The 26230-nt window shown below is 41.9% G+C and overlaps 1 protein-coding gene across 1 annotated transcript; it reads left to right on the forward strand.

Annotated features, from left to right (window-relative positions):
* YWHAG (tyrosine 3-monooxygenase/tryptophan 5-monooxygenase activation protein gamma) lies at positions 1-24536 on the forward strand. The gene is made up of 2 exons (XM_014853903.3): positions 1-354; positions 21089-24536. Exons 1-2 carry the CDS (start codon positions 268-270, stop codon positions 21743-21745), a joined length of 744 nt encoding a protein of 247 aa, XP_014709389.1. The 5' UTR covers positions 1-267; the 3' UTR covers positions 21746-24536.
* Positions 24537-26230: the final 1694 nt, after the last annotated feature.

Below are 26230 nucleotides of genomic sequence, written 5' to 3' on the forward strand. Positions count from 1 at the left end.
GGCGGGGGGCGGGGCCGGCTGCGTCACGCGGCGTGGGCGGGGCCGCAGGGGGTTGTCCGCCCGCTGCACGCACAGCAGCCGCAGCCGCCTCGCGCACGGTCCCGCGGTCGCAGCTCGAGCCGTAGCCTTCGCGTCCCCGCCGTCGCCTCAGCCGCTCGCTTCGTGGGTCGGTGTCTCCGGCACACGGGCTCCAGCCGCGCCGCAGCTGCCCTCTAAGCCCTTCAGGCCGCCCAGGTCTCCTCGCCCGGCCCGACCCAGCCCGCGAAGATGGTGGACCGCGAGCAACTGGTGCAGAAAGCCCGGCTGGCCGAGCAGGCGGAGCGCTACGACGACATGGCCGCGGCCATGAAGAACGTGAGTCTCTCTTCCCCTCCCCCCGCCTTGCCCCAGCCCCTTCGCGGACGCGGGCCTTCGCTGGGACGGCCCGGGGACGAGTCGCCCGTCGCGACTGCAGGGTGGGCCGCCCTTGCTTACCCACCGAGGGGGCTGGGGAGGATCCCGAGAGCGCTAGAGCCTTTCCCCGAGCGTCCCCCGGGGCGGCGCCGCTGCCGCCTCGGCCCTTCCCGGGCTCGGGCTGGGGCGGGGTCTGGCAGGGCTGGGCTGGGCTCGGGAGCCGGGTCTCCGGCCGCCGCGTCTCCGGGCGTGCCAGGGACCTGAGCGGGGGCCGTGCGCATCCTTTGTGCCCCACTTCCCCTCCTCCCAGCCTGGGCGTGGGGGCGGGGGACCGCATGGATGCGGTTCCTCTTTCTCTCCCTGGTGTCTGGGCGGCGCCTTTCCCATTCACTCAGCAGGTCTCCGGTTTACTAATACTCCCCCCCACCTCCCCATTTTCTTCCCCACTGCCTCTCCTGACAGATCCTTTAGGACCTCCCCGGGAAAAATGTAGGGTCTCCCGAAAACCTGGGCTCAATGGTGCAAAATCGAAACCTCCTCGCTCACGTTTTTCTTAACAAAAGGCTTCCCTTTCTCCGTTCTCCAAAAGAAGTTCTCTTGCTTTTGGAAAGGGGGAACGTTCGTCTCGCTAGCGTTTGCATTGATTGTTCTCAACGTGTCATCCCTATTTTCTCCCCCGTTTTTGTATTGAAAAGGGTAAGGTATTGTCTTTAAAATAAAGGTGGTGAATTTAGCTGACTGGTTCAATTTGTGACATATGCTGTTTCTTTTTAAAATACAGGCACACATCTGTTGAAATTCCTATAAGTTGAAAAAATATTCTCTCTGTTCTGATATTGCAAACAAAGCGGTGGTGGGAGGCAGTATCAAGTCATTCCAGAAGATTCTGCATTTGTCATATTGCAGAGAGCCTAGACTGGGTGGAGGCTGGGAGGAGTTATTTTAAAGGGGCAAAAGTCTTTTTTTTTTTTTTTTAATTTGTTTTGTTAGATACATCTGAGGCTTTAAAGAAAAAAAAAGCTAGCGCATCCTCATTCTGATGAAAAGCGAATACTGATCTCCAGGTGTCGCATTTTGTCCAGGATGCAGATTCCTGCCTGTATTGCACCATTTTGTCAGTAACACTACATTTATCTGATGGGCTGTCAACCAGTTTGATATTCGAGGAGGGGGGACTTTTTGAGCATTATTCAGTTAAACGTGGAAAATTAATTAATGATTTAGGTCTCCCACTATCTTAATATTTAACTTTCTGCCTTATGTAACAAAGGTTTTAAAATGCATCTCCAGTGTGAAGTGGGTGTAGGAGTGTACCTTGCATGTTAAATCTTTTTAATGAAGCAATATAGATGTTTTGTAATTATTAATTGTAGAATAACTTTTTACAAAATAACTAATTACAGAATAACTTGAATAACTTTACTGGTTCCCAAAAGATGATGATGCCGATGCCTTTATATTTAAGCCAGCTACATTAACAAAAAAGGTTTTTATCTCATTAAGGAAGAGAATTGGTTCTGAAATTAGGAGTACTGCTGTATTATCATATTGCCACAGTCACTATCTTTAAGGCTCAAATGATGTAAGTTGCACTTTTAATATCAGTATTGAAAATATCTTTGGTTTGTGTTATTTAGACTATTCTAATTTTTCCATATTTCTAGGTTCACAGGAAAGCGAGTGACCTCGCACCTATAACCATAGCAACCCAGTGATGTCACACACAATGACACAGAGGCTGCAATGCACCTAAGGGCTGGTAGGGAGTATGCAAATGGCATTTGTCCAAGGTAATGCAGAAATTAACAGATTAGCTGGGTGGAATTAAGCGCTTCATCTTCCACCAGATAAGAATTGGTCCAAAAAATAAGAATTGCATTTAACGTTAGACTTGCAAATCAGTGACCTTTAGATATGTCTATTTGCCTTCTTATTTCTAGTTTTCTCACGAAAGTTTATAAGATACATTCCTATTTTTAAGCATTAATCTCACTATTAAAATTGGGCAATGACGGAATAAAGATAGACGTTTTAAATAAGAATGTTGTATGATAGTGCAGGGGTGGGCTGTATGCTTAGGTTTATTGCAAATTGGCAATTTGGCAAGTTTTAATAAAAACCTTTAAAAATTAGGACTTCCTACTTGGTCGTTTTCAGTAAATGTTAGAGAATGAGAATCTGTTACAGAACACTTTAGGTGGGGATTTGGAAAAGGTCTCTTTTGCTATATTTATGCTTCTGCTCCCTGACAGAGTATAGAGGAAAGAACAGTTTATAAAATAAAGCAGACCTTTTTCAAACCTATTTACTGTGACTTTGAGGAGTTAGGCTCCCCTCTGGCCCTCATTATCCTCATCTGTAAAATGGATCAATATCTACTTGAAAAAGTTATGCGGATTAAATAAGAAATGTGTAGGTGCCCCCAAATGGTAACAACTTACAGAACTTTGTTTCTTCCTCTGTTGGAGAATTTCGAAAATACAGGCAGATACAAAGAAAATACTCAGTCCTACCACTCAAGTGAGCTCTTTTCTCAGGCTGAAATCATCCTGATGATAGAGGGATTAAATTTATTTGCATTCAATGAAGTTATCCTAGTAATAACACTGTTGGGACTTGTGCCGGGTGGTAGTTGTATGTGGATGACCAGCATAGAAATAATATGCAGTATTTTGAAAAGGAAGAAAGAGGGAAGTTTAGTCTTTTAAGACAAATATGTCATCTTGCATTTAAGGAGAGAGTGAACACCTAGAGGTCTCCTACTTGTTAAGATAGTACTGTCTTGTCCTTTGGATTTTAATAACCTCTTAAGTTACTATTCTAAGTAGGCTACTGGTACTTGCCATCCGGGGGAAAGGTTCTGGGCTGCTAATTTTGTTGAAGTTACTGGGTTAAGCAATTTAACTGAGGGGTGTATGGGGGGCATTGGTGCCAAAAGGCTATCTTAATTATGTAAAAAAGTCTTTCTAGTGGAATCTATAGACTTTAAAATTCTTGCTATCTTAAATACTCTGTTTTTCCTATTAGCTCTTCCAGGAGGCCAGATCAATAGCCATTATCACTAATGGAGTAATGACACCTCTGTAGACTCTTCAGAGGTGGAGTTCTGCCAGCCATTATTCTGGGTCATGTGGTTTCAATTGTTCTCTTCTCTGGAGTGGAAAGGATACAGATAACAGTTTGCTTTTTGTGTGTTATCTTTTGCAAGAACTGTAGTGACTATTTAAGTGTTTTTTCTAATTATTTAAAAAAAATCTCCTGTGTATCTTTTGAATTACATTGAGATGAAAGATGTTAAATGTGCATCCTCATTACAGTCCTTTGGATTAACTGCAGAGGATTTCATCCCATAGCACTTGGGGGAAGTCTTATTTGTTTATTAAATTAAACTCTAAATTATTGAAGAGTGGAGAAATGATTTTGTTTTTATTGACGTAAAAGTCATATAACGTAAACTAACCATTTTCAAGTGATGATGGTCTGGCTGCAGCTGGCTAGATTTCAAAACCTGATTACTGATTCAGGAATGTGTCAGTAATGAAGTGCCCTACAGCTCACAGCCAATGGGAATCGCTGTCCCTTTGTCTTTGTTTTCTAACATCTGAACCTTTTCAGCATAGATTTAAAAAAGGGATTATTTTAGCTAGGTTTATATTTCCATTTAAAAAGTTATAGAGCTTACAAAACATGATGCTCATCCAAATAAGTAAGAACAATTTACCTGAAACTAGCGGATTATTAACTATTTGGAGATTATGGAAATTTTGCTGGTGTCTGTATTATGACTCGCTTTCCACCCCAAGGCTGACTTTGTTATAAGTGATTTCCCTGCGGTGGCAGCTGTCCCCTGGTGGACACTGCGGCACTGGGTGGTGAGCTATTCAAGCATGACATTCTAAACTGATGGGATTCCCGTAAATAAGATGTGTTAAATACGTTGTTTGGGTTACCAGAGTGCTTCTGAGGCTGCCAGGAGCTGCTGCTCACCTCTGCTATCACCAACCCTAATCCTTTTATCTGGCAGGACGGCTGTTATTCCTGTGTCCTACCACAGTCCAGGGGATGTGGAAGAAAAGCAAAGACCACTTTGTATGTTTAATAGTCAAAGGGAAGAAATCACGTATAGACCACTATCTTTTCTTTTGTCTTGTTTTCTAAGTTGTTTCTTAGTGCTTAACCCAATACTTAAAACTATAGCTTTGGGAAGCTATATTTATTGTCTTCTTAGGTGATAAAGGCTACCACTGCCAGCTGCTTTGTGGCCTTTCCTCTCATTCATTTTCCTGTTGTCTTCCCCAAATTCCATTTTAGAGATCAGCTGTCATTTTGGTTCACCACCAAACTGTATTATCTTTAAACTGGCACTTGTAGAGACCCTTGAAATTTTAACTTTGCTAATTTATGAATTTGAATAGTAGAAAAATAGTTACATGAAAAGTGATCAATAAAAACTCCCAAAAGAAAGCTTTAATTTTAAGATAAGTGGTTAAATAAGTGGTTTGGTCCCATGATTTTGCAGAAACAATAAAAATTGTAAATCTTAAAGACTTTGCATGAGTCTTTTTTCTTCCTTTTTAAAGAACTGGTGAAGTCTAAGCCAAATTTTCATCAGCATTTCACTTGTAAGGGTGTGTCCCACAGAGGGAGATTTTTCTTTACCTAAGTTGACTGCTGTTACTGTGCCACTTAGCATTAATTGGGTTGTGAATTAGTAAATAGAAATGAGAGTGCTCTTACATATACAGATTTTTAACATAATGTTAATAAATAAATTTCTAGATAAACTCGTTGGTCTTGTCCTCTTAACCTTTGGAGCGATATCTTATTTTTGGAGAGCTCTAAAGCCAGACTTAGTGAGTAGGACCCAGTGTAGTGTCAGCTTTCCCCTCTTAATAATTCTGTTAGTAGAACAGTGCTGTCGGAGCTGGGAATGACAGTGACAGCAGCGGGCAGCTGAACGTATAATGACAGTAGCTCCAGAGGAATCCCTTCTCCAGCCTCCCCCACGAGCTGAGTGTGAAGAGCAGCTGCGGTGTGTAGAGAAGTGAGAGAGGGCTGAGAGGTAACGAGACGAAGGCTTTAAAAGTGCAGGTTTATTTTGAAGAGATATTTAAATTTCCTTAGCTTTCTGAAAGGAATTGTTAATATTACGCTTAAGCTGCCATATTTAAATAACCTAGGTGTAGGAAATAAGGTTGCCCATGGTGCCAGGATTTTAAGGACGGAGAAGTAGGCTTTACTTTTTTTTCTTGGCAGGATTGCTTCATTGTTTCACGTTAGTTCAGTACAGTGCTCCTTTTGTGGCAGTCTAACTTGAAGTAGTGAGTGTGTCTGCAGTGAAGACTCAGCATGGGTAGTAGCCATGCAGACAATCCCTGTTCCCTGCCGGTATCCTTTCCATGAGGGCCTGCCGGCATGGGTAGACTAGTGGACAGATGTTTTCGAGTCATCCTCCGCTCGCACGTATGACCTACGTCTGGTCTTCCTAATTACATCTGTGTGATAGAAACAGACTTTAAAGGTTAGACACTAGGGTTTTTTTTACACTAGGTTTTTTTTTTTTTTTTGCGAGGTTGAAAATGTCCCAATCCAGAACGGCAAGAATTAGGATAGGAGGATGAGAACAGCAGAAAAGGACGTTCTGATGCAAGGAAGGCTAGTAGGGACAAGTGAGCAGAGAGGGAATATTCTAGAATATTTTGAGTTTTGGGATGCTGTGATTTGCTAAGAGTCTGGTTTTGGGAAGGCTGAGACTGCTGATGACAAAAATGCCTGGCCTTTCAGAGGCTAGAAAAATTGGGGGGAAAATGACAAAAATCATTGCCATAGTCATTCCCCATGTAGGGATATTTCCATCATGTCTTTTTCTACAGAGTTTAGGCTTTTAACCTTGCCTTTTTCACTTGACATTATTTCAAGGATATTTTCTTCTGTCATTAGTATTTTCAATGGCGGAATAATCCTGTGGCTGTGTCGTAATTTAATTATACTTTTATTTAGCCTTTAGGCTCTTTTCCAAATTTATATTTATAAATAATAGTGTCGTAAATATCTTTGGCTAAAGCTCAAACACAGTTTATACATTAGGACACAGACCCAAAAGTGGAGCTGCTGAAAGAATAGCTAAGAATAAGTTTTAAGGATCTTGAAACTATCACTAGTACTGGGTATTGTCTCTTAAAAGTTTTGAAAAATGTAATTATTTGACTAGGTATTACATAAACATGGTTCAAAATTCAGCATACCGTATTGCCCTTTCTACTCCAAGAAGAAAAACAAAAAGAGGTTGAAATGGGGGAAAGCTTGCCTGTTAGCTTACTTGCGGCAGATGTCCCTTTTGCTGGTTTTCTTGTTGGAATGTTTACCCTAAAACCCAAAAACTGATATGGAGACTTTCAAATATACACAACATAGAGATGAATAGTAAAATAGACCCCCATGTAAGCAGCTTCACCATTTGTCGGCATGTTGACCAACCTTGTATCTGTGTACTTTCCTACTCTTCTGGCCCCTTTGGGATATACTTTCTTGGAAGATGGCTTTTTGTGGACCTAAAATTACCCTTTATTTGCCACAAATGCTCAGATTATGAACAAGATCTCTTTACGTTCAGATTTGGCGACTTTGAAGTGTAGTTTTCTTCCTTAAAGCATTTAATCCAGATGGCAGGTAATTTCATTTTTCTTTGATTTTAAGGGGAGTGCTTATTTTTTTTTTAAGATTGGCACCTAAGCTAACAACTGTTGCCAGTCTTTTTCTTTCTTTCTTTCTGCTTTTTCTGCCCAAATCCCCCCAGTACATAGTTGTATATTTTAGTTGGGGGTCCTTCCAGTTGTGGCACGTGGGACGCTACCTCAGCATGGTCCTATGAGCGGTGTCACGTCCACGCCCAGGATCCAAACCAGCGAAACCATCATGGGCCTGCAAAGCGGAGCGTGTGAACTTAACCATTCGGCCACGGGGCTGGTCCCTGGAGTGCTTTTTTTCAGTTGACATCCACGTGCTGCCTCCCATCAGCCTTTACTCTCATGAGGGCGTGAAAGGCTGGGTGGGTCATGAGTGGGCACAGGAAGGATGATACAGTGTCTGTAGGTTAAGAGACAAGTTGTATCATTACAGGACTGTTTTCGCTTCCTTTTTTACTGCCTTTTTTTCCTGAAAAGGACAACAAAGTTGGATTCTTCTCTCAGTTCTTGTGACTTTTATCACTAATCTGATAGACGAACTAAAAGCCAATTGATTTGTGGAGGACGATGTAAGTAAACAAGTTTTGCTTTTATTGGCTTTGTTGCTTGCCAAACATTTTTTAAAAATGATTTTTGCCTTAAAGTCTGAGTATACTTATACTCTTATACTGCTGAGTGTGTGTATGTACAGATAGGTAGGAAGTATATAAACCAGCCATCTGGGCCTGGACAGCCTGGATCTGAATCCACGCTCAGGAGTGTGCAGCTGACCAGTTTAGCATCAGGAGTTTAGGTGGGGATGCTGCTGTTTCATTTACTTTTTTAACACTTGAAGGGTCTGCAGAAAAGAACTTTAGATTTTTGGAACTGGATCCATTTATTGAGGAAGGGAAAACAATATGGTAAACTTCAAGCTTTAGTAACGGATTGAATTTTATTTAAAACTTGCATAAGATACAGTTCTATTCACATTACTTATTTAGAACTCTGTCTAGCATGTAGATTCTCAAAAATAATTATAACTACTTCTTACTTTGGACTTACGGTACTCATACATTTTGATCCTGTTTTTGTCTGTTAATCTGACTGGATATATATACACATACGCACTCATTTTTTAATAAAGAATGATTAAAGACTAACTTTTTATTTAGCAAGTGTTTCCATCTCTTGTGAAAATCAAGTCAGTACTGTTAGTGAGTTGCAGCGTAGCATTACTGTGCAATGTTAATGAGTTAAACTCAGCATTTGGAACACAATGGAAAACCTAGGCTACTGGTTTTTTTTTTTTTTTTTAGAGATTGGCACCTGAGCTAACGTCTGTTGCCAATCTTTTCTTTTTCCTTTTCTCCAAGCCCCCAAGTACATAGTTGTATATTCTAGTTGTGAGTGCATCTGGTTGTGCTGTGTGGGATGCCACCTCAGCCTGGCTTGATGAGCGGTGCCATGTCCGCGCCCAGGATCCGAACTGGCAAAATCCCGGGCTGCTGAAGCAGAGCGCAGGAACCCAACCACTCTGCCACAGGGCTGGCCCCCCTATGGTGCTTTTTGGTATGACTTTTTTGACATCTGTTTATAGATTTCTGCACTGACAAAAATCTTTTTGGGAAGAGAAGATTTTAAGTTACACACTCTTAGATAAAATATGGAATATAGTTTGACATTTACTGTCATTTGGGAAGCATTTTTCTATACTTTTCTCATTTAATTTCACAGCAGTTTTATTAAGTGATGCTCCCATTTTACAGGTGGAAACGTTTAAGTGATTTGCCTAAGGCTTGAGCTGAAAAGCTAAATCTAAGCTCTCTTATAGGGGCTGGCACCATGATGTAGTGGTTAAAGTTCTGCATGCTCAGATTCAGTAGCCTGGGTTCGTGGGTTTGGATCCCAGGTGCAGACTTACACCGCTCATCAAGCCATGCTGTGGTGGTGACCCACATACAAAATAAAGGAAGATTGGTGCAGATGTTAGGTCAGGGCTGATCTTCCTCAGCAAAAGAAAAAAAAGGAGTAAAGTGTATATCTGGGTACTCTTGATCTTTTTTTTTTTTTTTTTTCCTTTTTCTCCCCAAAGCCCCGTGGTACATAGTTGTATATTTTTAGTTGTGGGTCCTTCTAGTTATGGCATGTGGGACACTGCCTCAGCATGGCCTGATGAGCAGTGCCATGTCCTTGCCCAAGATTTGAACCGGTGAAACCCTGGGCTGCCAAAGGGGAGCCCGTGAACTTAACCACTCGGCCACCGGGCCAGCCTCTGATCTTTTAACTGTTGTCTTATTAATTGATCTATTTTGGCTAGTTTTAGTAAATGTCCCATTGTTTGCAGAAGCACTGAAAATCATTCAGACTACTGCATGTTTAATATTTTCCCACTTAGTTGTCTTTGAGAGGATCATTGTGTAGCCTAGGTTTAAATACAGAACAAATTTCTGTTAGGACAGTCCTAAGATATCTTACCCAATACGAGTGTAATCTGGTTTCTTTTATAAAACATTTGACTCCCGTGATTGTGGTATATTTTATCAAGGGAGAACTTCAGATTTTTAACATCAGGAGGTAAGTACTGTACTTCTGCCATTGGAGTCTTATGGGTATTGCCAAGAGGTGAAAGGATGCCACTCAGAACTGAATGGAAAAGTATACCACGCTTGAAAGAAATAGGGGGAAGCTGTGACCTTTCTGTACATCAAAAATAATGTAGTCTTGTGTGGATTTCACAAACTGGAGTGTGGAAACAGTGTTTTGATGGGATTTGGTTGAAACAAAGGAAGAAAAAAGATGCTCATTTGAATATTTTGTGTACGATCTAGGCAGGTGAAAGAAGTGAATGATACTGATCCACAGTCACAAAGGGAAGATAGAGTTGTGATGGGGTATTATTGAACACTTGTGAGAATATTCATTCCACGCATAAAAATTGAAGTAAGCTCAGTGCTGTGGGATCAAAAGAGGGCACTGATGTCACACTGGGCATGAGGGGAGATTTCCTAGAGAAAGCGATGCTGGAGCAGTGTCTTTGGAGTCTGGAGGGGAGGGAGAACTGTTGGAGGAAGGACTGTCCAGGCAGAAGGAACAGCATGTTTAGCTTCAAGATGTGCAAGGAGCAGAATCTGTTGCCTGGTTCGTTTATTTGCTCACCATTGGCTGTGCTCGGAATGCTGCAGTAGCGTGTGCATTTGAGGGACTAGTTGGAAATGAGTCAAAAGATGGAAATGGGGGCCAGTTCATGAAGGGCCTTGGGAGTTTGGGCTCCTGCATAACCTATGGAGAGTCATTGAAGTATTTTAGGCAGAAGAGGATCATAATCATAATCTGATTTTTGGTCTGGAGAGATCATTGGCAGCAATGTGGAGATTGAATGGGGCAGTGAGGTAGAGGGAGGGACACCGATTAGTAGGGGTCTAGTCTCAAGGGATGAGTACCTGGGCAAGGATAGTGAGGGCAGGTGTGAGAGAGAATTTGAAGGCTGGAGCTAGAGCAAGAAAGGGGAGGAAGGAAAAATGATGGAAGAGATGATTTCAGTTGTGGCGTGCTGAGTTTGAGGAAACATTTAAGTGAAGGTTAATAGAGATGTCATGGTTACAATTTAACATGTGAAAAGCACTTAGAACAGTCCTGGCAGAGTGTAAGCGCTCAGTGTTCCCTATTATTAATTCATTAAGTAAACAAATATTTACTTAGGACCTGCTAAGGGCCAGGGTATGGTCTAAGATCTGGAGAAAGTAATATCCCCTGTCCTCATAGAACTGACCTTCTAGGGGAGTCTTCTATATACCCATGCAAGTTAAAACCAGGCATAGTGAAGTCACCCAGGGAAAATGGAGAGTTGAAGACAAAATGTGAAACCCTGGGAATAGCGCTTATGTGGTAACTGAGGAAGAAAACACTAAGTAGATAGTGATATATGCAGAAAACCGGAAAAGAGTGCTAATAAAAAGAGTGTCAAGAAAGGGAGTGTAGGGGCCAGCTCTGTGGCATGGTGGTTAAGTTTGGTGCGCTTCACTTTGACGGCCTGGGTTTACGGGTTTGGATCCTGGGTGTGGACCTACACCACTCGTCAGCCATGCTGTGGTGGCATGCCACATACAAAATAGAGGAAGATTGGCTCACATGTTACCAGAGGGCTAATCTTTCTTAAGCAAATAAAAAAAGATTGGCAACAGATGTTAGCTCAGGGCAAATCTTCCTCAGCAAAAAAAAAAAAGGGGGGGGTGTAGTCAACAGTGTTAGATTACTTTATGAATTAAGATTTAAGATGAAGACATAAGAGAGCAGTGGATATATGAAATAGGAAGACGTTTACAGCTTTTTAGAGTGGTTAGAGTGGTCTTGGGGTAAAAGAGTGAGTGAAATGTGAAGAAATGGTAACAAATATAAACTTATTTTCAGAAACTTAATTTTGAAGGAAATAAGAAAGATGAGATTAAAAGGCATCATTTATTTATATTAATCCTTTAGTTGGACTGTATGTAGATGGGAAGGAGCAGGAGAGTAGAAGGGAAAATACAGGAAAGAGAACGACTGATGGGAATATATTGAGGGGAAGAAACGCCTTGTTTGGTCTACAGGGAGGAGGCAGTGATGGGTGCCGTTGTTTGTTAAGTAAGGGCCTTGAAATTGGCTCATCTCATGGTCACTTGCTTCTGTAAAGAGGCGGTAGAAGCGAGACTTGCCAGGCAGTGAGTGCCAAGGGCCCAACTGAGGTTAAGAAATGCTTAATTTGTAGTGGCTGTAATCTGTAGTTTTTTGTTAGTGTCTCCCTCTGTCTCTCTCCCTCCTTGCCTAAATTTTGGGTATGAGAGTAGAAAGCCTGGGTAGTTGGCTTGATTGTGCATTTGTGTGTTTTAGAAATGGTGGAGGAGAAGGACAAAACGTAGGACAGTTTATACTAAGGCAGAAATAATTGAAGTGATGAATCTTGACGAACCTTGGAAAGAAGGAATAAAGCCTCCAGGGACAGGGCTGAGAGAAAAAGCATGGGGCTCAAGAGCAAGGCCAGTAGGTGAGAGTGAAGACTGGTAAAATGGGAGGTTATAGGAGTTTGATTTTTTTTTTTTTAAGATTTTATTTTTTCCTTTTTCTTCCCAAAGCCCCCCGGTACATAGTTGTGTATTCTTCGTTGTGGGTCCTTCTAGTTGTGGCATGCGGGACGCTGCCTCAGCATGGTTTGATGAGCAGTGCCGTGTCTGCGCCCAGGATTCGAACCAACGAAACACTGGGCCACTTGGCCACGGGGCCAGCCCCTGTAGGAGTTTGATTTTAAAAGTAAATGGTTCTGAATGAGGTCAAGGTGTGGTTTGGGAATAAGTTGTCAAAATCAAGATAACTGAACTATTTATAATTAATTTGGGGGAATAACCTTGGATAATGGAAGTGGAACCAGAGGTCTGGACCCAGGTAACAATCCCAAAGAAGGTGAACATGACATTGATTCCAGGAGAAATTGTAGAAGCAGAGAAAAGCTGTGGAAGAGGAGATTATTATGAAGGAGTTGATATGGGTTTGTATAAGAACCTGTGTAATTTGAATTTAACTAATTTTTTAGGCTAATAAAGTGTCCTTATTTTTGCTTAAAGTCCTGTACCCTGGCCCCCAAATTCAACTGTTTTTTGTGTTTGGTGCAGATGGCACTTCACAATAGCACATATGGGGAAAAAGAGATACAGGGTTTTAACTGAAAGCTCAGTAGAATTTGAGTATAATTTGATTTTCGTAAGTTAATGTAACACTGCAAATAAGGTTTTTTTTTTTTTTTGAGGAAGAGTAGCCCTGAGCTAACTGCTGCCAATCCTCCTCTTTTTGCTGAGGAACACTGGCCCTGAGCTAGCATCCATGCCCATCTTCCTTTACTTTATATGTGGGACGCCTGCCACAGCATGGCTTTTGCCAAATGGTGCCATGTCCGCACCTGGGATCCGAACCAGCAAACCCCAGGCTGCTGAGAAGCAGAACGTGTGAACTTAACTGCTGCACCACTGGGCCGGCCCCAAGAAAAAATATGGAATAGATGGATACTTTCTTAACATGAGATGTATCTTTTAAACCAAGAGTCAGTATTTAAGAATGAAATGCTGAAAATATTCCGTTAAATTCAAAACAAAACAAAGATGCTCATTATGAGCATTAACATTGTCCTTGTCCAGGCAGTATGATACAAGTGAAAGAAGTATACCTGGGACAGGATAAGTGATGTTTGGAAACTTATGATTATGTTGGGAATAAACTGGAAAAGTATTAGAATTAGTATTTGGTACGATGAAAGAGGGCCGTAATCTATAGTATATATTCTGTATAGCAACTCTAATCTATATAAAGATAAAATGAAAGATTTTTTTACAACTAAAATAAGGGAAAAAAGGCATTCTTGGTATAGTTGGGGTGGTAAGCACAAAGCATCAGATGTGGGTTTGAGTTATTCACATTAGTAAACTTGTTTATGTAAAACTATTCGTCTGGGGCTCTTTTTGAAAACCTGCTTTTCAAAACAGCTTTAAACTTTAATTGTGGATAAGGTTAATGGTAAATTATGGAGAGGATTTGTTTGAATAGGTACTACCGGTAACAGGTACAAATTTGACCACCTCAACATTGAGTACCTCCCAGTCATTCTGTTTTTCAGACCCTTCTAGAAATACACAGAGAATATACAAATTCTTTTTCTCTTTTTTTCTTTTTCTTTCTTTCTTTTTTTTTTTGGCGAGGAAGATTGGCCCTGAGCTAACATCTGTGCCAGTCTTCCTCTATTTATGTGGGATGGTGCCACAGCATGGCTTAATGAGCAGTGTGTAGGCCTGCACCTGGGATCCGAACCTGTGGACCCTAGGCTGCTGAAGCAGAGCATGCAAACTTAACCATTATGCAACTGGGCCGGCCCCTACAAATACTCTTTTAATGGCAATCTAGGATTCCTATTGTATGGATGTATCATAATCTAACCAGTCTCCCATCAAAGACCATTTAGGTGGTTCCAGACTTTAGCTGTTAGAAATAATGCAGTGAATCAATTTCTAAAAATGGAATTGCAGAATCAAAGTTTTTGAGTATTTGTAATTTTGACCGTCATTTCCAAATTGCTCTCCATAAAGGTCCTATCAGTTTAGTTTCCACCGTGGATGAGAGTGCCTGTTTAGCCACACCAGTTTCACAGTGAGTCATCAAATTTGAAGTTTTGCCAGTCTGATTGGAGAAAAATTAACATTTATAACGAATGACGTTGTGTGCTCTACCTATGTTTTCCTTTCCTTCAACCGTCCATTCGTTTTGCTCATTTTTGTTTTTTTTCCCTTTTCCTTCTCCCCAAAGCCCCCAGTACGTAGTTGTATGTTCTAGTTGTAGGTCCTTCTGGTTGAGCTGTGTGGGACGCTGCCTCAGCATGGCCTGACGAGCAGTGCTAGGTCCACACCCAGGATCCTAACCGGCGAAACCCTGGGCTGCTGAAGTAGAGTGCATGGACTTGAGCACTCGGCCACGGGGCTGGCCCCTGCTCCTTTTTCTGTTACTGGTTGATCTTAAATTCTTTTTATGTCGTCTTTATGTATTAGAGAAAGTAGCCATTTCTCTGTGATGTGTGCAATGTTTACATCATCAGAGACTCAGCATGGAAGAAAGAGCACAGAATTTGAAGCCAGAGGGCCCCAGTTTGTGTCCCTACTCTGCTGTATGTTAGTGGTCTGATTTTTGAGAAAAAGTCATTTCATTTCTCTACATCACACCTGTAAAATAAATATAATGTCCACCTTGTAGGGTAGTTGTGAAAAGAACTGGACTTGGGTGGCTGTCAGAAAAACCCAGGTTCTCAGCCAGCTCTCCTCTCATCTCTCAGACCTTGAGTTTGGCCCTGAATATGCCGTGGAAGTTTCATGACTCTTCTGGGATGTTCGTCTTCCTGGCATGTTCCCCTCCTGCACAGTTTTTATCCAGGTGATTGCTGCTGGTTTTTAAAAACCTGCCTAATCTTGTTACTTCCTAGTTAAAGTCTCCTCTAAGCTTCCTGGGCGGTTTTGCTACCTTAAGAACATCTGTGTTACTGATAATGTGAATAAGTTTGTGTTTCCTTCCCGTGAACTAGCACCTTGGGGATGTCTCTCTAAATTTTCTATCATCCATACAGTGTGGTGCAGTGTGGCACATGCTAGATGCTCAGTGAACACTTGACCGAGTGTCTGATGAATGGCCTTTAAGTATATTTTCCTTGTCATTTCGCCTTACGGGACATGTTATAATCCAGTTTTCTAGAGTGAATACGTGTTGGTGGTCCCCAAGACAAACCCCAGGTTCAGTGATTTGCTAGGACTCAGCATATAATTTTACTCATGGCTATAATTTATTACAGTGTAAGAAAGCCACATGAACCAAGGGACAAGTTGCTTGGGCTGAAGGTCTGAGTAGACCAGGCGTAAGCTTCCAAGGGTCCTCGCCCAGGGGACTCTCAGGATGCAAGTGTGCAATGTGGCCTCCCAGAGAGGCTCGTTAGGGACTTGGGGCCCAAGGGTTTTATTGGGGCCTGCTCCTATAGGCACTTTCTGCTTAGCACGTACCAAACTCAAGACTCCTAGAAGGAAAACAGGTGTTTAGCATAAACCACATTGTTTGCACAAACAGTTTGAGGGACACTGAGCCATTCTTAGCTGGGAATGGTGGGAACCCTTCCAAAACCCAAGTTCTCAGATGCCAGCCAAGGGTCAGCTTTGCAAGCAGACCTCTCTAAAGATAGCAGTCTCAAGCTTGTTCTGTTAACTCTTTTCTGCACAGACTATAGTTCAGGTTTAAGGCATTTTTCTCTGATGTGCAAGGCCTAACTTCATATTTAAAAATTGTTTAGTTATTTAGTGGACAGGTCATCTCTAGAATACACGATTAATTATACTCAGGCAGAACAGTGTCACATATATTTGTAGTGGTTTATTCTGTTGCCTGCACTGTATATAGACACCGTCCGTTATGTGGACACTGATGCCCATCTTGCACCTTGTCATCTTATTTCTTATTCTTATGTTTTTGGTGTAGGGTGTTCATATATAGCAATCACTGCATTTTTTTTTTTTTTCATGGCCTCTTGGCCCTTTCAGGTAATAGTATTCCAAACCTAGGAGGACAAAAAATGCATGGTGGGGCCAAATGTTATACTTAATGTCTGCTAGTTTTGTTTTTGTTTTTTGTGTTTTTTTGAGAAAGATTAGCCTTGAGCTAACATCTGCCGCCAATCCTCCTCTTTTTGCTGAGGAAGATTGGCCCTGAGCTAACGTCTGTGCCCATCTTCCTCCATTTTATATGTGGGATGCTGCCTCGGCATGGCTTGACAAGTGGTGCATAAGTCCACGCTCAGGATCCAAACTGGCGAACCCCAGGCCGCTGAAGCAGAGACCGCAAACTTAACCACTACACCACTGGGCCAGCCCCATCTGCTAGTTTTTGTTTGTTTGTTTTTTAATAGACTATTTTTTAGAGCAGTTTTAGGATCATAGCAAAATTGAGCGGAAAGCACAGTTTCCATACACTGCTTGCCCCTACACATGTACAGCCTCCCCCACTATGAATATCCCACAGTGGTACCTTTGTTAGAACAATCGATGGACCTACATTGGCACGTCATTATCACCCAAAGTCCATACTTAATATTAGGGTTCACTTTTGGTGGTGTACATTCTCTGGGTTTTGACAAGTGTGTAATGACAAGTATCCATCATTAGAGTATCCTGGAGTATAATTTCACTGCCCTAAAAATCCTTTTTTCCGCCTATTCATCCCTCTTGTTTTTTGGATGTGAACTTAAATTCTTTGGCGATTTTCAGCTTTCTTAAATCAATGTGTCCTTTGTTCACCACCATAACTGTTACTTTGTAACTTGTACGCAAGATTCTGCAAGATAGAAATACCTTTAAATAAAGTAAACTTAGTTTAAGTTTTATCTTATTTAAGACAATTAAACATTTGAAGTTGCATTCATTACAATTTAAGGTTCTTGATAGATAAGTTGAGGAAATTGTGAATGAGTTGGTACTCCAAGACTTAGGGTCAGAAAGTCACATAAATAGCTCTCCAAGAATCTCAAGGGTTTCTAATCTTAGGTAGGAAGGATTTTTCTCTTCAACTCTTAGGGGAGAGCAGTTGATGCTGGTTAAGATCTGATTCCTTAGCAGCTGGGCTTTGGGGAGTTTTGTTTCTTAACCTGTGGCTGAGAATAACAGATTTTTCTAACCTTTTTTCTAATAGCTCTCTGGCTAAAAGAAATTTGGCCTTGAGCTGTTAGCATAGGAGTTGATTAGTTTTGTTTTTAAGGAGACCACAATGCTAGAGAAGACAAACTACACGTTTTTATTTATATACCTTATAAGTGCAGTGCCGGAGAATACAAACTATACGTTTTCCAACAGACATGACAGTGAATTTGGGGGATTTTATTTGTGAGTGTTGCATTCTTAGAAGCCATTCAGTGACTGTTTTGAAAATGTTCCCTCCCTTCCAAAGTGAGACATTTCTCACATCTTCCCACATTGAATAACCATTCTATCTTGCTTAAATCTTTTTTGGACACTGGAGGAATAATTCTTTTCCTTTTAAAAAATTATCCTTTGACCTTTTAAAACTACTATAGTTGGGATCTCTACTTTATTTTAATGTAAAAATCACAGATTAATTCTTATGCAAGCCATTTTGATCTTAAGGATTTTTAAAAATTCTGATTTACAGTTCTTAGAGAAACCTCACTTTCCTTTGAGCAGACTTTTTAAAGTTTTTCCCTCTAACTTAGTTTTTCGGTGGCAGAGAACATCTGGGTATGTTCCGAATGTGCTTGAGTTACTATATCTAAAGGTGACATTGGCATTTCATAATCTGCAGGTTCCAGTTGGTGTGAGGCAACTAGGCAAACTTTACACGAGCACAGCTTGCTACCTTTGGGCTCTGCCACCGAACTTCTTTTGCAGCGGGAGGAGACCTCACCCTATAGCATACTGGTGAGGTAATTTGAACCTTAAATAGTTGCTGGCTCTTGAAAGAAGGATAACATGATTTAGGGGACAGGCCAGAACTCAGTCTCAGTGGCCTCAGGCACTCTGGCTTCTTGCACTGGAGACAGTTGCCAAGTTGCACCAGAGGCGGCTGTCTTCACTGTCTGCACAGGCAGTGAGTGCGGGCTCCAGTTCTATGGTGTGCGTGCCCAAGGCCTGCAGAGGCCTCAGCTTGTTTGAAAGCCAGTCTGGGGAGTATTTTCAGGCTATATGATACTAAGGCTTATGGAAGGGAAGTGATGTAAGGTAGCTAAGGAAGTTTCAGCGTAGAATAGAGAACAGGATGAAATGGAGAAGAGATACTTGAAATAGGAAGATAAGCTAGTAGATTGTTACTGTAAGAAATTTAGAGGCCTCCTGTGTGAGAATTAAAATGAAGGAAAATTGTTCAAGATATTCTCAAGAGTAATTGCCCACCTCCCTACAGCACTTTACCTTGTCAGGAGTGCTTTATCATTTGTGTGATATATACTTAGAATGTTATGAAAGAGGCAGAGATCTCTGTTTTGCAGATAAGAAAATCAAGACCCAGAGAGATGAACTGGTTTGCCCCCAAGGTTACTTTGCAAATGGTGAGACTGGGGAAACCCCAGTCTTCTGGGTTATTTGAATATACATCAGAAATCAATAGAAGTGACAGCGGTCTCAGGGCTGAGAATAGTGTCTTAAAGCCTAGAATATATGAAAAATTGGCTATGAGATAATAAGCCTCGTTATTTAGGAGAAGCAGTTTCCACAGGGGAGTGGGGTAGGGGGTCATGGAGCAGAAAGCACCTCTGTCCTGGTTTCCTTCTGCTCTGAAGCCCGGCGGTACCAAACCCCCGTTCTGCCACGCTGCAGTCTATTTCACTAGCCTGTGTCTGGTAGAGGTACTGTTGTCCTCTAGCATTATAGTGGGAAATCGGTAAGCATAGTGAAAGGTTAACATAAGAAAAACGACTCATTTAGGAAACTACTAGTTTAGGAGATACTTGACTGTCTATCATTTACTGGCTATTGTGAGCATTAGTAAGCAATGCATGATCAGTTCAAAGACTGAATTGCTTGCAGTAAACTAATAAGTATGATTTGGTTTACATTGTGATTTAATTATTTCTGAGAGATGCTATTTGAATTACACAACCAGTTTCACTAAGTATAACCCTCCTCTTCCCCCTCGATTATAAAAGTGGAGTATAGGGGCCAGCACTGTGGCTGAGTGGTTAAGTTTGTGGGCTCTGCTTTGGTGGCCCGGAGTTCTCCAGTTTGGATCCTGGGGGTGGATCTGTACACCCCTCATCAAACCATGCTGTGGTGGTGTCCCATGTAAGAACTAGAATGACTTAGACTAGGATATACAATTATGTACTGGAGCTTTTGGGGGGAAAAAAAGAAGAGGAAGATTGACAACAGTTGTTACCTGCAAGGCCAATCTTCCTTACCAAAAAAAAAAAAAGTGTTAAAAAAAAAGATCCTTTAGGCTTAAAAAAATGGGGTACGTACTGGATGGAAATGGGGTACTACGTACAGAGTCTCTTGGTATCCTAACCCACCCCAAAAGGGTTTGATATGGTTTGATATGTCTTTTTGGATTATATCTCCGCCTTTCACATCTATAAATAATATAATGTTATGTTGATGCTATGGTTCATCTACACGGGGAGAGTGAGGACTTTAGCCAATTTGACTGGGAGTAGGAGGAGGAGAAATGGGAAAGATTTCATAGAGGACATGAATATTAACTTGGTTTTTGACCAGTGTGAAAGTATTTTCCAGGCAGGAACACTGACACGTATTCTAGGCAGGGGCAGAAGAACAAAGGGCAGAAGTATGCAGTTTTGGCAGTTAACACGTTATGACTGGGTACATGTGGGGATGAGGTGAGGAAGTGTCTAGTCTTATGTAAGACTTAGGAAATAGTGAATGGTCTGGGATTCCCGATGTTGTAACTGAGCCGTGGACTTAGCATACAGCGGCGTGGATATGAGAGTTTACCAGACACGTAAAATTGTGGCCTCACAATAGGAATGAAGAGTCAGAGCTCTTGCCTTCTTGTACAATTTTCTGTTTCCTGTGGTTATCAGACAATGGTATATGACGGATATCACAGAAATCAGGTAAAATAAATCAAATGTAGCGTTGTGATGACTTAATTTCTTTATTATAAGCAGTTGTTTGGTAGTCATAAAAATGTAGAACCTTGGTGTGGTGGTGCTTGTTTCCTCGAGGTGATTAGTCTTTGGGATGATGAAGATAGAAACCTTTAGAAATGCCCTTATTGAAAGAAGGTTAATCCCTGTTGGCTGCCTCAGCTCCGAAGTACTAGCTCATCCCTCCATCTTTTGTATTGCTAATTGTGTTCATTCAGACACTAAGGAATACGAGTTCCCCAAGTGGCGAAAACATCTCAGTGGGCAGACTCAATCCCATGGTCCCAATTTTGACTTTCTTTCTGAGGTTTATAATTCATATGATCAAACACGAGCACAAAAGCCTCCTAGTTTCTTAAAAGTCATCCTGAAGTTGACTCAATATATTCTCACCCAGAAGGAGTGGGACTCAAGCTTAGCAGACAGGGCAAGATTAGAAGGCAACTGTCGTTCTGTTTTCTTAAAAAACTGTTGAGGTTTATAAGCCATCTAGACTTAAAATACCCAGGATTGGTATGTATGTAATGTTACACGATAGAACTGTGGACTTTTTGCCATTTAGATCAAAATTTGATTTCTCATGTAAGAGCTAGACTTGCTAGTTCTTTCATGGGACAGCTATGTGGTAAGCATGTGTCCTCTTCTAGGGAGGAACCAGGGGTTCAGGCACCATTGATCTGGCTGCAGTTTTTTCCTTCTTTGTTGCTTGTTCCACCTCCATCCGCCTTCCATACAACCCCATAGCCTGACTTCTCTATCTGTTAATCACTGTAATCAACTGATAGATCTGTTTGTGTTTTAGTGGCATAAACATGATTAACCCAACTGACATCATCTGTACCGTAACAACTCTTTATTCTGTCTCTAATAGGTGACAGAGCTGAATGAGCCGCTGTCCAATGAAGAAAGAAACCTCCTTTCTGTGGCCTACAAGAATGTGGTTGGGGCACGCCGTTCTTCCTGGAGGGTCATTAGTAGCATTGAGCAGAAGACCTCTGCAGATGGCAATGAGAAGAAGATAGAGATGGTCCGTGCTTACCGTGAAAAAATAGAGAAGGAGTTGGAAGCGGTCTGTCAGGATGTGCTGAGCCTGCTGGATAACTACCTGATCAAGAATTGCAGTGAGACCCAGTATGAGAGCAAAGTGTTTTACCTGAAGATGAAAGGGGACTATTATCGCTACCTGGCTGAAGTAGCCACTGGAGAGAAAAGGGCAACTGTCGTGGAGTCATCTGAGAAGGCCTATAGCGAAGCCCATGAGATCAGCAAGGAGCACATGCAGCCTACTCACCCCATTAGATTAGGCCTGGCTCTTAACTACTCCGTTTTCTACTACGAGATCCAGAATGCCCCAGAGCAAGCATGCCACTTGGCCAAGACCGCTTTCGATGACGCCATCGCTGAGCTCGACACTCTCAACGAGGACTCCTACAAGGACTCCACTCTCATCATGCAGCTCCTCCGTGACAACCTAACGCTCTGGACAAGCGATCAGCAAGACGACGATGGTGGAGAAGGCAACAATTAAGGCCCCCAGGTGGACTGGCAGCGCACGCTGATGCTACTACTGCAGTCTTTATTTTTTTCCCATGAGTTGGGGTCGGGTGGGGGAGGGAAAGGGAGGGCTGACCTTCCTAGGGAGAAACCCACGACCTGTCCTGTCTTTGATCGCCTCTTTGACATTTTTGCCAAAATACCACTAGTGGAAAGTCAGGCTAGCTGTGCTGGTATTGGAATAGCAGCCTCACACTGGCATATGGACTGTTCTGTAGATTCATGCAAGTGGAGCTGTCTGTCTTTAATTTAACTTATTGCTAGGTAATAGGGTTTAAGATGAAAAGAAAACTTAAATGGAATGGCCCTCATTCAATAAGTTCTGTGGTTCCAGTAAGGATTTTTATGTACATATGCTCTTGTCTTAAGTTTTGGGTACTTTCTATCTCATCTGTTTTAGCTGTGCAGTTTTTTTAGGGCGTACTCTACCAGACATGGAATAGTTTAAATCCCAAACTGACAGACTTAGAACATAAGGTGTATTTATCCTTGTGATTTAGGCCTTGCCAGTTTTCTGAAGTCTCTGATTAGTTGACAGTATTAACACTAAATTGCAGTTTACAGTATTTCTACATTACAGCCATATGTAACATCAAGCCATCGATTGTGTATTTTTCTTTGCTAGTTATTTTGGCTTTACATCCTTATTCAGCCTTATCCAGGTTGGTTTTGCTGTTATCTGTCTCCTAGGCCAAAAGGCTTGCCTGAGGAGAATCAGAGCTACTTTAGGTTTTGGTTAATAGGTGCTTGGCAGGTGGCTGTGGGATTTTTGTCCTTCTTTCCTCTCAACTTAAATCACCACAAAAATTAGTAATCACTTTAATAGAAACGTTAAACACCACAAAAATAGAGAAAATTCAGGTCTGTATGTCATTTATTGTGTTGATATTTTCAGAGAAATCCTGATTTTTAAGCTGCCACAGCTCCTTCCTCAGGGATTACGCTGCCATCTCACTCTTCACTTGGGTCTTCCCCACTGTACCTTATGCTGATGGCTCTCAGTTGGGTGTACCTTAAGGTGCCCCACTGTACCTTGTGCTCATGGCTCTCAGAGAAGCTAATGGGTTGTAGAAGCTGGGAGATCATTTTGAGAAAGTTGGTGGTGCAGTGTGTGAAAATTCAGGTGCTAGAAGCTTACTGGTGGAAAAATCCAGAAGGAAGAGCTCTATTCATAAACATTCTGTCCAATTTCGGGAGCCTTGTAAGTGTGTCAGTTTTTCCTCCCTGAAGACACTCCTTCCCCAAGTAATTGTTGTAGGAAGATAAACTAAAATCAGCAGATAATAAATACTTAAGTCCTATTTGACCAAAACTTTTTCTATATGTTTTTTTCTTTTTAATGGAAGCATAGACGTTGGAGATTCATTTGTCTCTTGTGCAGTCAGTGCATATTTTGGAATTGAAGGAAAGAAACTACATTGCTATTTCCACAAATTTGTTTTCAGTTAGCCTTCGTTCTTGTTTTGGATAAATCTGTCTGAAAACATGACCTATTGAGTGTGTTCAGCCGTTTTTATAAGATCAGTAACTGTGAACTCCCGAGATAGGTAACGACACCAGACTTGTTTTGTTTGTTTTATTCAGGCAAGGAGAGATATGAATGATAATTGAGGAAAAACTGACAGTTGCTTTTGCTGATTCTAAAATTGAGCTTACAAGTATGAAGTGAATACATTTAACAGGATCCAGGTGACAGTGAAGATAGAAGAATGATGGTGATACTCTGTAATATTGCACAGTTTACCCAGCATGACTTTCCTTAGAAGGTTCCCTCCACATGCTAGAGCAGAAGTCCCAATTACCTGAACCTACCAGAAGAACTAACAGAGGAAAGCTTACCAGCTTTTGTGCCGTTATCGGGGCCTACAGTCAATGCCATGGATGGGAATAGATTTGGGGGGGTAGGTGGGGCTTTCCTTAACTTCTCTTCATGTCCCGTGAGCAGTGTTGTGTCCTTCCTTGTAGCATTTGGAAATGATTTACTGGAATTACAAAACCTATTTTTCTTTTAAATTTCAGCTTTGGCTCTGGCTGCTTTTTAGAATAATGCAAGATAAAATCATACCTGAGGGCTGAAAATGAAGAGGGAGTGGGAGACTTGATATTTAAGCAGCTTGAATGGTTTCTTTCCTTTCTTTATTTTTAAAGAAATGCACTTGCCTATGATACTGTCTCCCCAGTGAAATGGTTACTCCTCCATTACTCTATTGATACAATATTGTGCATGCTAGTGTTGTATTTCTATACAGTAGCTTGAAATTTATTAACTTATACTGTAGGTGTTATGTATTCCTATGACAAAAAATTAAGTCTTCAAATTTTTTAAAGTTTTTTTAATTTAATTTTTTCTTTTGGGGGTAAAGTTTGCTCTACCAAATAGTGATCGTAACAAATTGATCTGTTTTGGATGTTGCTATAGTGACATGCAGTTATATATTTTGTTTTTAAAGGGTGGGGGGGGAGCAAAAGAAACACCAGTGTTAGCTTAATCTTAATGTCTGGTGTTTGTCATGGTGAAATTATAACTATTACAGTGTAGGAGAACAATGACTATGTTCTCTGAATGAGCCTTTGTGCTTTTTGTCATGTTATGCAGTGAACTATTTTTAAGGTCTAATCAGTGATTATTTTTCCAACTCCGTGTTTCTCTAAGGAATTATTTCACACACGGACCATTCTTAGCAGTTTTCCTCAGTGATGGAATATCATGAATGTGAGTCATTATGTAGCTGTCGTACATTGAGCAAATAAACTTACAGATCTGATGTCAGTGCTACTTAGTTTTATTTAATGACTTTAATTTTTGCTTTGCTTTCACAGTTTCGATTGGACATTGGTATTCCTCCTCCCCCACTCAAAGAATGAGTTTGGATTCGAGGGAAGAAGGGGCAAGACAGTATATATTGGAAAGCACCCGAATCTGGGAACTACACCTGGGTTTACTGACCTGGAAAACTCACTGCCCCTTTTGGGCCTCCAGTCTTTCTCACAGAATGAGCGCTTTCAGCTAGATCTCTGAAGGCCTCTCTGGAGGCCCGAGTTTGAACCATGGCTCCTTTTGGTCCTTGGGCAGATTACTGAGCCTTGGAGGTGTGGGTCTGAATCTGGCTGGGTCCCGTGCCTGCTTTGGCATCTCAGTTAGGTGCGCCGTATTGTTGGAGATCTCACTAAGTCTTAGATGAGCTGGTTCTTTGCACTTAAAAGTGTTCTTAAACAAATTGTCTTGGGTCTTTTAGTCCTTCTGAGGTGGTCAGCAGCCTTAGTTGGGATGGGCCGAGCTCTCAACAGCCTGTCGTTGCGGATGACAGCTGTCAGGATGTGCCCACCTCGTGAACGCCTCCCTAGGTGTGGGGGGTTCTGCCATGACCAGCTGTGAGGAGAGATTTGTCTACAGGAAGGAATGCCTGGACAAAAAGTTTTCCTCCGCCATCAGCTTGGGCATGTTCCAGCAAATGGGAGGGAGCATTGGTTCGCGCAGTAGAAGAGGATGGCTTTTTAATTTGGGGGGTAATTTTAATTCACATTTTAGGAACAACACTTGGTGTGACTAGGTTTTTGCCATGTACTGAATGAATCCGCCTGTGTTGGCTCACTTGTCACTCTGAAGCACCCTAAGCATGCTGCTACAAGTACACCTGTGGAAGTGGAAGTGACAGGTGTGCCTAAGGTCCTGCAGCTCCCTGGGACCCACATCGGAGCCCCAGGCTTCGGTCCTTCTGAGTTTTGCCTGCTCACACCAGGCTGCTTCTGCCCGACTGAGCAGCAGGCAACCTGCAGCCCAAGTGGACTGAGCTGTTTTACTGTGGGTGTTACGGAGGGCACAGAGACAAATCAGATGTCTTGCCAACAGGAAAGTACGGGTATGGGCAAGGTCAGAACAGTCAAGTTTATTTAAAATACAGGCTCACCAGAGCTCTTCAGAGAGAAGGGTAGCTCCTGGAAGTTGCCATGATTACTCTTGTTCCTTGGTGTAACTTCCCATTACGAATGCCTGGAATTTGACATAAGACTGGAATTTGGAGAAAAAAGCTGGGGGCTGGGGTAGCCCCAAGACCAAGTAGTTAAGTTTGGCACACACTGCTTTGGCAGCCCAGATTTGGTTCCTGGGCACAGACCTACACCACTCAGTGGCACCCATGCGGTGGCAGCAGCCCCCATACAAAAGAGAGGGAAATTGGCCCCGATGTTAGGGTGAATCTTCCTCAGCAAAAAAAAAAAAAAAAAAAAAAGGACGACTGGAACTTGCCCAGAGGATTTCCACAGACACTTAAGTTTCTCTTGAGATAAAATGCTGTCGCTGCGTTTCTACCCAGTTTTAAGAGTTCCTGAATGCAGTGGTTCTCAAACTTTTTCATCTCAGGACCCCTTTACACAACTCTTAAAGAGCTTTTGTTTACATGGGGTGTATCAAAAACCAGAAATTAAAAATAGTTGTTTAACTCATTACATGTTAAGATAC

The sequence above is a fragment of the Equus asinus genome, chromosome 14 (assembly GCF_041296235.1).
Source record: "Equus asinus isolate D_3611 breed Donkey chromosome 14, EquAss-T2T_v2, whole genome shotgun sequence".
NCBI classification, from domain to species: domain Eukaryota; kingdom Metazoa; phylum Chordata; class Mammalia; order Perissodactyla; family Equidae; genus Equus; species Equus asinus.

Excerpts from the sequence above, each read along its gene's own strand:
- YWHAG (XM_014853903.3), top strand. The coding sequence starts at position 268 with ATGGTGGACCGCGAGCAACTGGTGCAGAAAGCCCGGCTGGCCGAGCAG. Across the intron at positions 355-21,088 it reads TGGCCGCGGCCATGAAGAAC|GTGACAGAGCTGAATGAGCC; the intron begins GTGAGTCTCTCT and ends TGTCTCTAATAG.